Below are 17,216 nucleotides of genomic sequence, written 5' to 3'. Positions count from 1 at the left end.
TGAAGTGGGACTCGGGAGTTTATTTGGTTTGGAAATCATTCCCTGCCGGCTACCCCCTGACGGTGAGTACTTTGGATATACATTTCACATGTAAAACCCTCTCTGCCCTTTTTGTATCTATTATAATCCTAAATCATAAAGATTGTGAAGGTGTTCTTCATAGTGAATGAATGGTCTGGTTTGTATGTGCGTTGGTTTGTGATACAATGACTATTGTGATACAATAGTGTGCGTGTTAACGGTGGATGTGCTTGTTGGTTTTGGACAGAGGTGAAGGATGAGGGGTCTGAGATGTTGCCTGCTAGCGCTGCTGGCGACCCTGTTTGGCGGAAGAGGAGTAGGGTGTCAGCCCATCCAGGCCGGGAACCTCCACCTGTTAACCACGGAGGAGCACAAACTAGTGCTCAACCGCCAAATGAAAGGTACGCTTCAACACACTCTAATTATAAACTCTTCTCCTGAATGTAAACCAATTTATCTGCCACGGTTACTTAAATTATAATTGAGAATGTTATTATACACTTTTATCACGTCCTAAATCAGTGTTCTTGTCATCTTCAATCTAATCAAACCACATAGTACTCATTGTTACAGTGTGACTCATTAGCTGGTATATTAACAGTCGCACACAATTTGTGTGACAGTTATCAGACTTGTTAACCTAATCATGTTCAGCTATATCCCTGAGAGACTAGCATTATTTCAATCCCAGCTCACTTCTTGTGCAAATACAAATCTTTCAAGCAGATTCTTCAGAAACCTGATGTGCTTATTTGGGATGAATTGGCATGAATCACACTGAATGCAAAGGATGCAGAATGCCCACTATAAAGATCAAAGGTCATCCCTTTATCTTATCAATAAGACTATTATCCTTCCCCCTAGGAGTGCTGCCCAGGGACTGCCATGAGATGCTGATGGCCTCATCGGGCCAGGCCAGAGACGGCGTCTACCTGATCCAGCCGGGGCGTTTCCCCGTCCTGGCGTCCTGCGCCATGCAGGAGGGCGGCTGGACCGTGGTGCAGCACATCACCGTCAACAGCAGCGTGAGCTTCGACCGCACCTGGGCCGAGTACCGGCAGGGCTTCGGTTCCCTGACGGGGGACCACTGGCTGGGGAACCAGCACCTCCACGACCTGACCCGGGGGCCCGGGCGCTACAAGCTGGGGATCAATCTGGTGGATAAAGACGGCGTCACCAAAGCCGGGGAGTACGACCCGTTCCTGATCGAGGACGAGGCGGCGGGCTTCCGGCTGAGGCTGGGGCTGTACCAGGGCACGGCGCTGGACGCCCTCACGCAGGACACGGAGAACTACCTGCACGACAACCAGAGGTTCACCACCAAGGACCGGGACAACGACAACTACTTCCAGAACTGTGCCAAGCTGGAGTTTCAGGGCGTGGCGGGAGGGGGCTGGTGGTACGACGCCTGCGCCGGCGCCAACCTCAACCGCAGGAACGTCATCTACTGGCAGAAGGACTGCCACAAGGAGCACCTGTGCAAGTACGCCTGGATGATGGTGAAGCCCTCGGAGACGTTGAAGCTCGTGCACACCGGAGAGTGCAGGAAAGATGAGCTGTAGAGGAAGAGGACGGTCGGGGGACCCCTTCGCAGGGCTGGAACATTGGTCACGTCACGTCACAATGACAGCCCCCGTTTTGCGAAGAATAGGAGCATAGAAATGTTATGTCTGAGACATTTTTGTGTTTGAAACTGCCACAGAGTTACTCATGCAAAACAAAGTTTTGATGAGCCTGGGTTACACTATATCTATGTTTATTTAGGATTTGTCATTACCACAACTCTCTCCAGGGCATCGAGAGTATCGCCAACAAAAAATCCCATAAGACATTCTGATGTGAAAGCCCTATTGAGGCGCTTAATGTCGTATTCCTAAGACGCTCATATTCTGTCCATAACCTAGCAATACTGTGTCCGATGATGTATCCCAAGAGGGTTTGGGGGGCTTTGATGTTAGCACATCCTATTTTTTACCAGTTCAGAAGGTTAATGCCTATCTTTGATCATGGCATGCATAGTCTAAATTATCTTATCCTAACCCTGACCAGATCAGCGGTTTCAATCATTTGAGATGGTTGGGTCATCTAACTCATTATTCCAAATTACTATAGCGGCTAATTGAATAGCAAACGGATGAGGATGTAAATACAGCAGGAACCATAATTAAAGTTGTTTTTTTATGATGATGATGAGGAGAAGGAGGAGAAGGAAGAGGTGAAGGAGTTGGCATTTTGGCTATTGTAAGGCCCCCTCTATAAAGTGACAATGATAACTATCTCATAGTTCAACATTTTATTCAAATACCAAATAACATGATCACAGAATACCCGAAAGGGAACAAAGGATAATTTCATCCATCACAAAATATTTTACCTCTTTCACTCAGATTTGTGGTTCATCACAGTTAATATTGAAGCGTACCTTGACTTTGCATCTTATTACACAAATAGACATACTTTGCAGATAATTAGGCAATCCCATTTAATACTTACGGAAGCTTTAGATCCTTAAATGTACAACATTTATAAAATAAAATTACTTGGCCAGTACTTCCTTTGCTAGGTTTTTAAGTCTGTAATTTTAATAAAAACAGTTTCTTTAAAAATGGATTTGGACTGCAAGGAAAAAATAAAAGATTTCTTCATTAATTTAATCCTTAAGAGGGGGCTGTTTTCAACATTGGAACACAGTTAGCACTAAGCAGCATAAGAGGCATGTATTATTGCAACTGTTTCATTAATGCATGACTCATACTGATAGTTCTGACTGCATTGCAACAGAGTTGGTAATTGTGTTAAGGGAGGCTAGTTGGTAATTTGGTCATCTATTGATTTGTCCCCAGGGTAATACATATTACGTTTTCATCATCAAACATTGATCTTATCCTGAGAAGGGAGGCATACGTAAAGAGAGATGTTAGTTATTGTAATAACTACTCTTCCATCCAGCCACATACAAACACTCCTTGTTTTTGCTGTTTCTTTGTTTGTTTTTGTGACCCAGCGAAAATAAAGACACTGACAAAAGATTTTAAAATAGTTTGTAAGCGTTTGTAATTTAGTTAATTATGCTTACTATAAATACCTGTAGGCTCAACTCATATGTGCCGTAGGATACTGTCATGTGTCACATTTCAAGATGTTTTCTGGTGTAAATGTAAATGTTGTTTAAATTGCAAAAGCTGAAAGTGCAGTAAAAGCTTAGATCATTTTTTCTTCCTAAATGCAAATGGCACGTGTGAGAAGGCTTGGAACTTCATCAGTTACAATCTTTACATAGCAGGCAGATTCTGACATCAAAACACATCCCATTAGCCCTTTAAAGCTACAGAGCAATATCAAATCCATGTTTTGCATATCAATACTGACACAACATCAACAGTACAATACAATGTATATTTGTGTGCAGTGAATCGCATGTGGTGCGCGATTGCGTGTGTTGGTTTGTGTGTGTGTGTGTGTGTGTCCATGAGTTCACGTGTGTGTGTGTGTGTGTGTGTGTGTGTGTGTGTGTGTGTGTGTGTGTGTGTGTGTGTGTGTGTGTGTGTGTGTGTGTGTGTGTGTGTGTGTGTGTGTGTGTGTGTCCATGCGCGCACGTGTATTTGACTGTGTGTATGCATGTGTCTGTGATACAATGAGGTTATGTGCATACTTACTTATTGGTCCCGGACGCATACATTTGCAGTTTTGATATCAATTTTTTTTACCAATTAACAATATAAATAGTGGAGCAATTTCACAAAATGATCCCATTTTTGGTTGGAGAAATACTCAGCATACAGTACACCTAATGATTAGACTTACACCTTTTCTATCCTACCAACATGAACTCAAATTAGCATGAAAAACGTACATGTAAAAATCCAGCTCTCGCCGCAAAACAGCAGTGGAGTGAGATCAGCGCGCCGGGTCATGTGAGTTTGGAGGTCACCACAGGGTTCTGTCCATACCAGTACAGTTTCTCATCCACCCTCTTCTTCCACTGGCACAGCAGCAGCATGCGGAACGTCTTCTGGAAGGTCTTATTACAGAGGGCATAGCACATGGGGTTGACGGTGCTGTTGACGTAGCACAGCCAGTAACCCAGGTGCCAGAGGGGCACGGGGATGCAGTCGGAGCAGAAGGTGGAGATCAGCACCATGATGTTGTACGGGGTCCACGTGAGGATGAAGGCCAGCAGGATGGCGCTGAGCGTCTGCGCCGCCTTCCTCTCCTTGATCAGCACCATGCGCTTCCTCTTGGTGATCTGGCTCTTCAGCGTGGCGTCCATGGGCTTTGCCGCCGCCGACGTGGACGGCGCGGTGATGGACTCTGCCGACGAGAACATCTTGCTGTCCCCGTTCTCGCTGTGCTGCTGCTGCAGCTGCTGCTGCTGCCCGCCCGCGTCCTTCACCACGGGTTTGAACTTGTACGACACGCACTTCTTGCTCTTCTGCGGGTTGCTCTTGGCCGGCGTGCCGAAGAAGCTGTCCTCCTCGCCGCGGCCCCCGCTCATCCGCTCCGTCTCGCTGCACGCCACGCTCCTGCGGGCCCCCCTGCCGTGGGCCGCTTGGTCCTGGAAGTCGGGCTGGAAGGCCACCGGGGACACGGGCCTCTCCTCGTCCTCGGACGAGGCGTAGCTGTTGAAGGTGGTCAGCTGGTCCGCCTTGGACCACTCGTCGTCGTTGTTGGTGGTGGCGGCGGCGGCGGCTCGGGCCGCGTTGCTCCGGCTGGACGAGGACCACGACGCCTGGTTCCTGTCCTGGGCCTTGGAGCTCCGCTTGCAACTGAAGCAAGACCTGATGATGGCCTTCTGGGGCTGCGCCACCGCCGGGTCCGCAGAATAGTGGATGCCCTGGAGCTCCGCCAGGTCCTTGGTCCTCTTCTCCGTCTCCTTGTAGATCCGGCAGTAGAGGATGGTCATCACCGACACGGGGACGTAGAACGCCGCGATGGCCGTGCCGAAGGTGATCACGGGCTCCGAGAAGAACTGGATCTGGCACTGCATCTCCGGCACGGTCCGTTTGCCCACAAAGTACTGCCAGCAGAGAATGGGCGGGGCCCAGAGAACCAGGGACACCGTCCAGGCTAAGCCTATCATGACGCCGGCCCTCTTGGGTGTCCGTTTGGCCCTGTAGGTGAGGGGCCTGGTGATGGAGAAGTACCTGTCGAAGCTGATCACCAGGAGGTTCATGACTGAGGCGTTGCTGGCCACGTAGTCCAGGGCTAACCACAGGTCACAGGCCAGGTTGCCCAGAGCCCAGTAGCCCATCAGGATATAAGAGGTGTACAGGTTCATGGAAAACACCCCGATGATGAGGTCCGCCGCCGCCAGACTCAGCAGGTAGTAGTTGTTCACCGTCTTGAGCTGGCTGTTGACTTTAAAGGACAGCATCACCAGCACGTTGCCAACCACAGTGATGAGGCTCACTATCGCTGAGAGGGTGGCGATGGTGATCACCTCCCACAGACTGTGCGTTACCAGGTGGAAGGGCTGGCCGGTGGCGCTCTCATTAATGGTAGCGTTCAGTATTTTCGCTGCTGGCTCCATTGTCTCGATGTATTTATTCTTCCTTGAGAAAGATCAGGGAGTTCATCTTTGTCATGGTGAGCGAGTTATTCTGAAATGAGAAGAGATGAAAGAGTCAACATTGTCGCACTGTACATCGATCACGCAAGTAACACATTTGCCCTTAGTACCCTAAATGACCACCAGGGAGCAGCATTTACATCAAATAAGTAAACAATCTGGGAGCGTTCAGATTTCAACTGTGTGCGTGTGCGTGCGTGCGTGCGTGCGTGTGTGTGTGTGTTCTTGTGATTGGATTATCATTCAGTGGTTACTGGGTAAAGTTACTAGTAGCCTACTTAAAAAATAATTAAAAATTGTAGCGTTTTCGATCATACACGATACAAGAACACATGCATTCTTTTGTGAGCTTTAGCAAACATCTGTGCTACATTTCTAAAACTAGGTCAGCGGATAATTTGCTTCATTGCATCACGTTAGTTGTTTATCTCAAAACAGTGTGTAAAGGAGAATATATTTGTGAATGACTTTCTAAGTATCGGGCCGTAGCTTTTTGTGTATGCTTATAATACAGCAGGAGCAGGTAAATGCAATTGCATCGTTATTTATGGTCCCTGGTGTGATGTGCTCGGTGTTCTACCTCAGTGTTTATCCAGCCGTACAAACCCTGCACTGTTGCTCGAGAACAGCATGATAACTTCACTGGAAATAGACTTGAGCACATATCGTGCCTCGGACAAAATATCTGCTGTTAAGCTGCTTACCTGTTTTAATTTTTTGGAAACTAGGAGGGATTTAAAAGGAATTAGTTTATGCGTTTTACATTATCAAATCGTCAATAACATCAGTATCTATATCTTTGAATGAACAGAGACAGACAATAATATCCTACAAGTCTCCATGATCACAGTTGTAGTCCCTTAAATATTCTCATTGTATCATCTTTCATTTTTTTTTTCTGCAAAATGCAAACAATTGCGTGAGTCTGAAAGCTGCACACCACCGACCAGTGCCAAGATATAAACGAGCACCAGCCAAGAATGCGCCGCTTATACTTGGACGTTTATAGCGGGGGGAACCATGTGGAGAGGGCCTGGGCGCCAAAGTGCTTTGAAGGTTTTTGGAGATTTTCGAAACATTATTGTTCACGAACATTACCGAGGTTTCTCAACACTGTATATTTAGTTCCAAAGCGGGGGAACCACTGTGGGAACCAGTCGCCGAGCGAGCGCGGTTAACGAATGGCTCATTATCGTTTAACAGAAAATCCAGGGCAGGCTGAGTGCTGATTTCTCACCTTGTAACGTCTCTTTAAGGACCCGAAGATGGCATTAAGAAATATCTCTGTGGAAATACAATTTTTTTGTATTATGTAATGTAGGCTTAATTGTAAATTACAACCTTAAGAGTGTAAAAGTAAATCTATTTTACCCCATTTAAAAAATATTTATTTCGACTTATGCTGGGTAATTGGCGTAAACAAGACAATTAGCTTGATGTTACACAATTTAATTTTATCACGTTCAACTGAAGTCTGGGGCCTCAACCACAGGTGTCAATGTCCCTTCTTCCACCCCAAAACCACCTTGCTAAATCTGGCTTGCATTTTATATTACAGCACTTAAATCAGTATTGTCATGTCCCTCATTTGTAAGCACGATGAGTCTTTGTCTTGTCTTCAATCCTTGTCCTTGAGATTTTAGACACATTGTCTCATTTTCTTCTCAAACTGTTGCGGATTGGACCAGCTTAGATGGACTGATCTATCATTTTCCACGATGAATAACCGTTTCCGCCAGGAAACCATGGATTCCTTTGACAGGAAGGAGAATATCCTCATCCTTTTCTTCACTTTGTAGGCTCTAAGGAATACTGGTGTTGACGGATCAGACCATAGGATAGTTTCTGGGAAGTCTGTGCTGAGCTTTAGCTGCACACAAAAAAAGTAGGCTTGGCTAGTAGTGTTCATTTGCTAAGAGTGAGTCACTGGGTGGGACTTCACAGTAAGTGTATTCAGTGGCAGTTAAAATCATGAATTAATGATGTCAGCTTCACATAAATGTTTGAATCAAGGGGAGCTGTCGTGCTTTGCCTTGACTCTCTAATGATGGGTCGTGTATCAAGTGTACAAAAAGACTCACGAAACGCACACACACACACACACAGCTTTGTTGCTTAAACTCTTGACGGAAACAGCAAGATGGCTAATAGCTTCTAAACAGAAGCAAGAGATGCTCTTAGGGTATACAGATGACATCGTGACAATCTGCTCTCCTCTTGTAGGGAATGCACAAAGTACAATCTGTTCTTCTTGTGGGGATGGGTGGTGGTGTGTGTGTGTGTGTGTGTGTGTGTGGTGGGGGGGGGGGGGTCCACAGATGCACTGAAGCATTAGATAATCGTATGTCACGAAGGGGGGGCGGAAAAGATGCCGCGCATCTGTAATGACATGACGCTGTCTGGTCTGGATGTAAGAAGAAAAAAAGCCGACCACCCCATAAATTTCCCATCCCCGTCCTCCCCTCCAGCTCCTGTAAAGCATCATCCACCATCCATTCTCACTTGTCTCCCCCCTTAGAGCCCGGCACAGCAGATGTGAGTGAGGGAATGTCCACTCACATGGGGGTCACACCGCTGTGACCCCCTGCTCAACCTGTTGGGGGACCTTGGCTGAACTCCCTGCCAAGCCATTTGAGTCTGCTCCAGGATGTAAACATGGCGTGATTGACTTATGGCTCTCCCCCCGGCCCCGGCCTCCCACACCACGCGCTGTGAAAACGTTGTGTTATCTTCAATACACGGGATCGATGATCGATGCGCCGGCCTGCTGACGGATGGCGTCCAGCCGCTGAGCCGTGGCCCGAGATTCATCCCCATAAAATTTGCAGTGCATGCACTGGTTCACTGGCTGTCGGCAGATTCCCTGCGAGAGGTCGCATCACAGTTGGTCTTTCTTTTTGTTCACTTCCGCTCTTGTATTCTCTAAAACTACAGCTGAGCCCTGGAGTGAAGGGGCCCGGGGGGGGGGGGGGGGGGGGGGGGGGGGGGGGGTGTGTGTGGGTGAGGTGAATGACCTTTATGCAGTGTGTATTAGTTGGAGAAAATCACAGAGTTATGATGGGAAGAGGACTAATGTAACCAAACTCTGATTATTTATGTTTGTGTTTGTGTGTGTGTGTGTGTGTGTGTGTGTGTGTGTGTGTGATAGCTTGTACTTCTGTGTGCCTGTTAGTGTATGTGTGTGTGTGTGCCCGTGTGTATGTGCTTATACCTGTATGTGCACCTGTATGTATGTATGTGTGTGTGTGTGTGTGTGTGTGTGTGTGTGTGTGTGTGTGTGTGTGGATACGCCTGTTGGTGTGTGTCAGTGTGTGCTCCCGTATGTGTCTACGTCTGTGAGTGTGTGTGTGTGTGTGTGTCTACATGTGTCATTCTAGGATTATCTGTGTTGTGTACAACAGCCCACAGGCGGTTCAGCTCGGTGAGTCTTGCATGACTGCAGTCGGCCCAGTGACCCATAGTTAAGACTCCTGCATATCTGGGCCTCCGTAGGGAGCCCAGCAGAGCCATCCTGCCTCCTGGGGCTGGCTCACAGGAGTAGGGGAGACAAAGAGGAAGCACACAATGGAATTGAAAACACCACCACCTCAGAAGCAATCCGGTCCAGTCTCATGTGATTCTCTAAACACAAGCACACCCTCCTCTGCGAGCCAATGTTGATCATAACTTTAATCCAGGAGATGGGTTAGACAGGTACAAGTTCTGTGTTTATGGAGGACTGAAATAATAAATACAGGAGACATTCCTGTAAACAGCAGTGGGGGGAGATGCTTTTTATTTGAGCTCTTTGTTGATGTTGTCGAGTGAGTCGGATATTGTAATAAACATCTTTACCATTACGTTAATCTTCTCTGCGTCGCCGCAGCCATCGTCGTGGAACAGTGTGCGCTCGTTGCGCATACACGCAGACGCACGCATGCAGGTACACGCACGCAGACACCCTCACACACACACACACACACACCCATTTATCACCCCGCTCACTCTTTGTTTGTTTATGCATTTACTGCAAACCCACAGCAGCGTGTCCATGACATTAAACTGGCCATTGGTTCAGAATGTTATTAGCTCCTGATTCATCACATTACACCCCATGCCAAAATCTCCCTTTTCCATTTAGTCTCTCTCTCTCTCTCTCTCTCTCTCTCTCTCTCTCTCTCTCTCTCTCTCTCTCTCTCTCTCTTCGCGCTTTCTCTCTCTCTGCCCCCCCTTCTCTCTTGCACTCCCTTTCTGTCTGTCTCTGTCCGTCTGTCTTTCTGTCTGCCTTTCTCTCCCCCCTTCTCTCTCTCTCACTTTCCCTCCCCCTCATTCTCTCTCTCTCACACACACACACACACACACACACACACACACACAGACACACACACACACACTACAGGACACATGCACAAGGGGCATGCTGATCATATTCTCGCGCTAAAGCCCAAACGTCGTCGTTTAACTCGTTGTCGTAAAGCCATAGAGATGGAACCGGCCCCTATGAGGGCTGGTTCCATAAGAAAGGTTTTTAATGTAATCGTGAAATATAGGCCAGCTATAGCTATCGCGACTATGTGTTTGAAACTTCTGCTGCGTTCTGCCAGGTATACCAAGCCAGCATGGCTAAGTCCAAGGCGAAGCCCATGTTTCCATTTGTTCAAAGATAGAATATAAAAAAAGATAAATGGACGTTTTACTCTTTAGATATTTATTAGGTGTTACAATTGAGGCAACCTGAAGCTGAATGTAGCCATATGAAGTGTAAATTATTTAAGCTATGCAAAATCATACACTGAAAAGATAACACAGCCTCTGCATACACATTACTCTACCAACAGATGGAGATATAAGGTGGCGTAAATAATATTGCTATTATTAATGAAGTTTAGTCCATTAGGGGTATCGGCTATGAAGACAAATAATGCACCATAGGTCAGCAGGGGGATTTACTCTGTCAACAGGGACAGAGTAAATGAGGAAGTTTAGCAACAGGAAAGTATTAATTTAACACAAAATACCCCAGGAATAAGGGGAAAATGTCATGTTGTGAAAATGTTACCAAATGTCATGGTATGTAATTTCCTTCGCCCCCCTCTGCCCCCCCTGCCCGCCCACTTCCGCCCCTAACTGCTCATCAATGACTCATTTTCCCCCCCACCAAGACCGTCGTCGGAGAATACAAAAAGCCCAGGGATACACATTCTCTCTCCGCCTTCACTCACCTCCATGGGAACCCCTCAAACGCTCACACGTTCCGCGCTAAGGTATAAAAGGTTCACTATTAAAAATGCATGTGCTAGATCTCTCAGACATGCACTTGCCCGTGCCCGCGTGCTCCCGTTATCACATTTTCCCCTCCCTCTATCCAGGTCAGGTTCCGTGTTCTTTGATTCAAAATGAAACACTGCACTTCTTTTTCTGCTGTGTTTTCTTTTGTCTGAGAAAAAGTAAGTACGTAAAGTAAAAAAAGAGGGGGGAAATACTCACAGTTGACCTCCATTAGGAACCCAGCCTCTGTTTCTCTCTTCGGGCGGTGGTGGGTGGGTGGAGGTATCCTTGGGGGTGGGGTTGTGCGGGGGGAGAAGGGGAGAAGGGGAGTTGGGGGGCAGGGGGTGTATGCTGTTTGTCTCCCGCCAGCGAGGACGGAGTTCATATCCACGGATCTCTTTGTTCCCGCGGGGGGGGGGGGGAAAGGCTCCGGAGGTCAAGAGGCGCAGCTTCAGGCGGAGCAGAGGAACACCGTCGGGCTCCGTCAGGGAGAGGCGGAGACGACACGAAGCCCCCGCCGGCCTGAGACACAGGCATCGGGGCCGGGCGGGTTCATGGCCCCCGGGAGCAGGAGGAGTTGGTGGGTGAGAGGAGGAGCACCTCAGGAGACTCTTCAGACTCGCTCCCCCCAAAGAAGAACTCAAAACTCAACAAATACGACAAACCTCAAATAAAATCCGGGCGCGAAAAGTATCCACAAGTCTTTGTTTTTCGTTTACTCCCCCTCAGTCAATTCTGCGCACCCTAGCATCCGGGTTCATTCAGGGAAGTAGACTGACCACCTCCAGCACCACCAGCACCATCACCACCACTGAGCAGCATGTGAGCCGGAGCGGCAGGCAGGAGGAAAGTGCTGTGCCTGGGCGACCGCAGCCCTCCAGTGGGGAGGAGTGTCAGCGAGAGAGTGAGGAGGGGCGCTGGTCCCTGAGCTTGAGTCCACCGCCGCCGCTGTCACCGCGGCTCGCTCGCTGCCGCGTGCGTATAAACAGACTGACAGGCACAGATGTAGCTGACGCTAGCTAAGCGGGGAGGAAACATTCCCATAGGGCTGCATGGTTCATCATGTTTCAGGACAGTGAGCATCCACAGAGTGTGAGAGGGGGGGGAGAGACCTAGAGAGGGAGGAAGAGGGAGGAGAAAAGGGAGGGAGAGAGTCAGAGACAGAGAGAGGGGAGGGAGGGAGAGTCAGAGAGAGAGGGAGAGAGAGAGGGGGAGAGAGAGAGGGAAAGGGAGAGAGAGAGAGAAAGAAAGGGAGGGAGATTTAGAGAGACAGAGGAGAGAGAGAGACAGAGAGGGAGGGAGAGAGAGTCAGAGAAAGAGAGAAAGAGTGTCAGAGAGAGAGAGATGGACCACTAGAGAGGAGTAGGAGGAGGTGGGTGGAGCTGAGGGGGGGGGGGGGGGGGGGGGTAAGGTTGAGGGGTGGTGCTGTTGGGAGGGTTGGGGGTCGTTTGCACAATTGGAGGGAAGGGAGGAGGGGAGGAGAAATAGGTTACTCTTAGGAGGTGTGTGTGTGTGTGTGTGTGTGTGTGTGTGTGTGTGCGGTGTGTGTGTGTGTGCGGTGTGTGTGCGGTGTGTGTGTGTGTGTGTATTTGTATGAAAGAGAAAGGGAGAGAGAGAGAGAATGTGTTTATTCGTGGGCCAGTAATGAGCAGTGCAATGACACACAGAGTAAGGCAATTGATGACCTCCAACAACAACAGGATTTTATACCCCTTCATGGAAGAGCAGCACCAGACAGAGCTGGACGGCCCCCAGCCAGGGCTGTGTCCTGTACGTTTGGACGGCTCTTTTTGTTTTGGGGCAGGGTGTGCTATCACAGAGACACATCTGGGGAACACAAAACATCGGCGCTGCCCATGGTCTATCCCATTCAGACGGAAACTGGGCTGGCTGTCCTGGCTAGATAAGCAAAGTGCAGAAGTGAGAGACATCTTTTTATCTACCTTTAACCTGACACCTTTGTGTTATCGTGATGAGTGTGTGCGCATGTCTGTGTGTTGTGTGTGTGTGTGTGTGTGTGTGTGTGTGTGTGTGTGTGTGTGTGCATGTCTGTGGGTTGGGTGTGTGTTTGTGTGTGTGCATGTCTGTAAAGGTGGCTATAGGTTCATTCAGATATGGATTAAAGGTTGCTATAGGTTAATACAGGCATGAATTAAAGGTGGCTGTAGGTCCATTCAGACATGAATTCACTGTGGCTATAGGTTCATTCACACATGGTTTCCCTGTGGCTATACGTTTATTCACACATGGATTCCCTGTGGCTATAGATGCAATCAGACATGGATTCAATGTTGCTATAGATTAATTTGCACATGTATATTCAATCCACATTCAATCCAGAGGACCACCTTTGTGCTCCCTGCATCCAGGAGAAGGGCGTTCATCGTATCAAAACCCGTTCCATTGCAGACGGACCAAACACAATCTCAAACCAGCACTTTGTTTGAAACAGCCGTCAAAATATAGATCAGATTCTGAGCTGAAAACCCCCTGCAGGGATCTCTTCACGGCTACAACTGAATGGTGGCAGTTCAGAAATTTCGCCTTTGGTTGTTCTGAGAAGAGAGCTGTTCTTTTGCGATGATAAACGACGGTACTTAGTGCTAAACCCATAACGGAGGGGCAATAGGCAGAATGGCGTGATTATACAGGGCGCTATCTGTGGTTAGGTCAAGGTTGATGCTGATCACGTAAATCCTGGCACATCTGTCCCGATGGAGGGTTAATCAACCAGGGATTAGGCTCCACCACATGCCTCACACTAATGACACCAGACCAGGCTGGAGGCAGCCCAGGCTCGACCTGTGGAGGCCGGCGGGCCAGGCTAAAGGCAGCCCGGTCTCAGTCCTCTGGAGGCCGGCGGGCCAGGCTAGAGGCAGCCCGGTCTCAGCCCTCTGGAGGAGGCCGGCGGGCCAACGGGCCAGGCTAGAGGCAGCCCGGTCTCAGCCCTCTGGAGGCCGGCAGGCCAGGCTAGAGGCAGCCTGGTCTCAGCCCTCTGGAGGCCGGCGGGCCAGGCTAGAGGCAGCCCAGGCTCAGCCCTCTGGAGGAGGCCGGCGGGCCAGGCTAGAGGCAGCCCGGTCTCAGCCCTATGGAGGCCGGCGGGCCAGGCTAGAGGCAGCCTGGTCTCAGCCCTCTGGAGGCCGGCGGGCCAGGCTAGAGGCAGCCCAGGCTCAGCCCTCTGGAGGAGGCCGGCGGGCCAGGCTAGAGGCAGCCCGGTCTCAGCCCTATGGAGGCCGGCGGGCCAGGCTAGAGGCAGCCCGGTCTCAGCCCTCTGGAGGAGGCCGGCGGGCCAACGGGCCAGGCTAGAGGCAGCCCGGTCTCAGCCCTCTGGAGGCCGGCAGGCCAGGCTAGAGGCAGCCTGGTCTCAGCCCTCTGGAGGCCGGCGGGCCAGGCTAGAGGCAGCCCAGGCTCAGCCCTCTGGAGGAGGCCGGCGGGCCAGGCTAGAGGCAGCCCGGTCTCAGCCCTCTGGAGGCCGGCGGGCCAACGGGCCAGGCTAGAGGCAGCCCGGTCTCAGCCCTATGGAGGCCGGCGGGCCAGGCTAGAGGCAGCCCGGTCTCAGTCCTCTTCAGCCTTGGTTCTCTTGGGTCGGGTTTTACTGACATATTATTTTTCTACTTAGCATATTGTATCTATTGTTCACAAATTTATTCTTCAAAATATTGACCAGATTATACATTATTAACTTTCCCATTACAGTCATTTGATTCACTGTGTCGTAATTATTTGGCCTGTTAAGCCCTTTGAGACTGTATAGGTGATTAAGGGCTAGAGAAATACAATTGAATTTAATTTAATTGATTGGTTTTCCCATTGATCAATTGGAAATATTTAAGGCTATGATTAATGGAATTCAGGGAATATATGGGGCTGAAATTGAAAGGGAATGAATAAAAAAAATATTTCTACCTATCCCTTTCACATTTTGTAGGATAATGATCCCTTGCCTCTGACAACAGAAACAACAAACAATGTTGCAGATGTTAGCGTATAATCCTTTACATAAAAGAGACCTTTGACGAAAGCAACTCCACACAGGCGCGTATGACACTTTGAGACCAGTACAGATGGTGGCGGCAAAAAAAGTGGTGGTTGAACATTTGTGTTATCAATCAGAATGATTGCTCGAGACAATTCAATCATCCCCTGATATCTGTTGGGAGACAACCTCACTCTGTCCCTACTTCACCCATCGTTTCCATCTCCTCTGATTGGATGTAGAAGTTGTTGTTCTGCAGTCACAGTCTAATCACTGGGTGAGTCTAAGTCAAACCCCACCAAAGAGATACGTGATCAAAGTCCACGTGTATAGCCCCATCCCTCAGTCATTTCAACATCTCTTAGCATTAAATGCATGTATTTTTGCTGTACTGTTGTGCTGTCAAACTATATTGTCCACCCGATGCTCGGGTAAGGGAATGATGATGTGAGGAGGACAACTTCGGGAGCATAATTGAAAGCTAGAGCGAGGTATTTGGAGACGGATGGTGTTTTTGTGCCGGGACATTGATTTGCTTTTAGCCAAATCAAACCGATTACCCATCCTTCGCCACAGCCGCCATGATTGATGGTCTGTAGAGCCCTTTTTAATCTAGTTGATCCCTGGACTGCCTCTCAATGCCAGCTAATAGCATTAGCTCCGATGTTGTTGTCATTTTGCTCATGGGCTTTGATAATGCTGCCGTTACTGTTACCGCCTGGCTCCTGCTCTGGCCTCCATCGGCCCCAGAGCCACACTTCTTCTCTTTTGATGTATTGACTTGCCAATACACCGCAGACTGTTTGAGTGGGTTCATAAATCCCACCTTTGTGGACCCCTACCCTGCCTTCGCTCGTTTATATCTCAACAGACGGACCCCTGCAAGGTTTTGATGCAGCGTCTCCGACTAGGTTGCTGCTTTTATTGGTTTGGGTTGAGAATTTATTCATTTCTCACGTATTCATGTCTTTCATTTAAGGGAGGCCATTCCAGGAAAGCTGGGTGTTTCACACGACAACTTAATGGTTATTATTATTCAATAGGCCAATTTCTGTATGCAGGAACGTGTGAAAGAACATGTAGAGCGTGCTTTATTATAATAAATTGCATTGAAGCAAAACCACGAGGACAGGCGATGAAAATGTATTTTTCTCACTTATCTCACAAGATGTCAATGTCCCTCTTGGCACTAGAAATCTCCATAATGGTGAAGCATAATGAATACAAGAGCAACACAAAGTAGCACATTCTATTGGATCCAGTGTGGGAGGTTTAAAATGGATCAACTGCAACTGGGAGGGACTTTGTACAATTTTTAACAAATAATTCATGAATAAATGAATACAAAAATCTAAGTGGTCATACAGCTATTTCTGAGCTCATTTGGCTGACCAGCATTGACTCCTCTGTCAACACTTAACCTTGATCTAAAATATTCAGGTGAGGACGCACATCAGAACTCTAAGACCTGGGCACCAATCAGGATTGGTCGTGCGGCGCATGAACCCGCCTCATCGATGCAACTTTAATGCTGGCTGGACAGAAGGAAGATTAGTTCGCTCTGACATCACGCGCACACCGCTGTGTGGACACCTAACACTGTCGCAGCCGCACGTCAGCACCGCTGACCTTGTCCTCCTGGACTGTCGGCGCACAGTATGGTTTAGTGCAGCATTACTCATTGCGCGGCTCGCAAGCCACATGCGGCTCGCCAAGCCTCTATTTGCGGCTCGCATGGCCGTAAAAATATACAGTGATATGATCATGCAGTGAATACAGATATTTAAAAAAACAATACAAACAATTATTTAAAAAATAAATCAACAGCGGCATTAAAAGGTGGAAATATAGCCTTGTCTAGAAAATATTTTTAAACTTGCTCGGCTCTACGCTGACAGCGGGGTTGCCAGATTGGTGGTTTTCCTGCATAACAAGAGAGAATGTGCTCTTTGGATGGACTTATTCTTATTAACTTATTCTTCAATAGCTTCCATGTTATGTGACCCAGTGTCTCCACATTATTCCAGAAAATAGCACACAGTCACACAAGTCTTAATTTTCCTCTCAAAGTCCACCAGATTGATGCATTCCAGGTTAAAAGGTTCCAAATTCTCTTCCGGGGGAGCATGCCCCCGGACCCCGCTAAGGACCGGGTTCCCTCCACAGTTTCACAAAATTCTGTGGGAAACACTGCTTCAGGGAGGACGTATTATAAAGCAGGCATACTTATTTATGACTGGATTTATAGCTTTTGATACTTTGTAAAAATGGCTCTCCTGTTGACGTCGTCCTGTCAGTGCGGCTCTCCTGAAAAAAATAGTGAATACCACTGGTTTAGTGTGTGTGTGTGTGTGTGTGTGTGTGTGTGTGTGTGTGTGTGTTCGTCGGTGTGTGTTGGTGAAT

General features: G+C 48.4%; 2 protein-coding genes across 2 annotated transcripts; one reads left to right on the top strand and one right to left on the bottom strand.

Moving 5' to 3' along the window:
* Positions 1 to 11: 11 nt before the first annotated feature.
* LOC307087447 (fibrinogen-like protein 1-like protein) lies at positions 12 to 1,628 on the top strand. The gene is made up of 3 exons (XM_079753036.1): positions 12 to 62; positions 269 to 422; positions 886 to 1,628. Exons 2-3 carry the CDS (start codon positions 278 to 280, stop codon positions 1,581 to 1,583), a joined length of 843 nt encoding a protein of 280 aa, XP_079609162.1. The 5' UTR covers positions 12 to 62; positions 269 to 277; the 3' UTR covers positions 1,584 to 1,628.
* Positions 1,629 to 2,082: 454 nt separating this feature from the next.
* chrm5a (cholinergic receptor, muscarinic 5a) lies at positions 2,083 to 11,912 on the bottom strand. Its single transcript, XM_079752586.1, has 2 exons — positions 11,057 to 11,912; positions 2,083 to 5,621 (listed from the first exon to the last, which is right to left on the bottom strand). The coding sequence occupies exon 2, from the start codon at positions 5,549 to 5,551 to the stop codon at positions 3,932 to 3,934; it is 1,620 nt and encodes a 539-aa protein (XP_079608712.1). The 5' UTR covers positions 5,552 to 5,621; positions 11,057 to 11,912; the 3' UTR covers positions 2,083 to 3,931.
* Between the last annotated feature and the right edge of the window lie 5,304 nt (positions 11,913 to 17,216).

The sequence above is a fragment of the Pollachius pollachius genome, assembly GCF_949987615.1.
Source record: "Pollachius pollachius genome assembly, chromosome: 15".
In the NCBI taxonomy this organism is placed as follows: Eukaryota; Metazoa; Chordata; class Actinopteri; order Gadiformes; family Gadidae; genus Pollachius; species Pollachius pollachius.
Note: the sequence above shows the minus strand (reverse complement) of the source record. Positions and strands in the feature narration are given on the sequence as shown.

What these genes read in the sequence shown, in the direction of transcription:
- LOC307087447 (XM_079753036.1), top strand. Translation starts at nt 278, where the DNA reads ATGAGGGGTCTGAGATGTTGCCTGCTAGCGCTGCTGGCGACCCTGTTT. An exon ending in GCTCAACCGCCAAATGAAAG is followed by an intron (nt 423 to 885) that starts GTACGCTTCAAC and finishes CCTTCCCCCTAG; the next exon opens with GAGTGCTGCCCAGGGACTGC.
- chrm5a (XM_079752586.1), bottom strand. Translation starts at nt 5,551, where the DNA reads ATGGAGCCAGCAGCGAAAATACTGAACGCTACCATTAATGAGAGCGCC.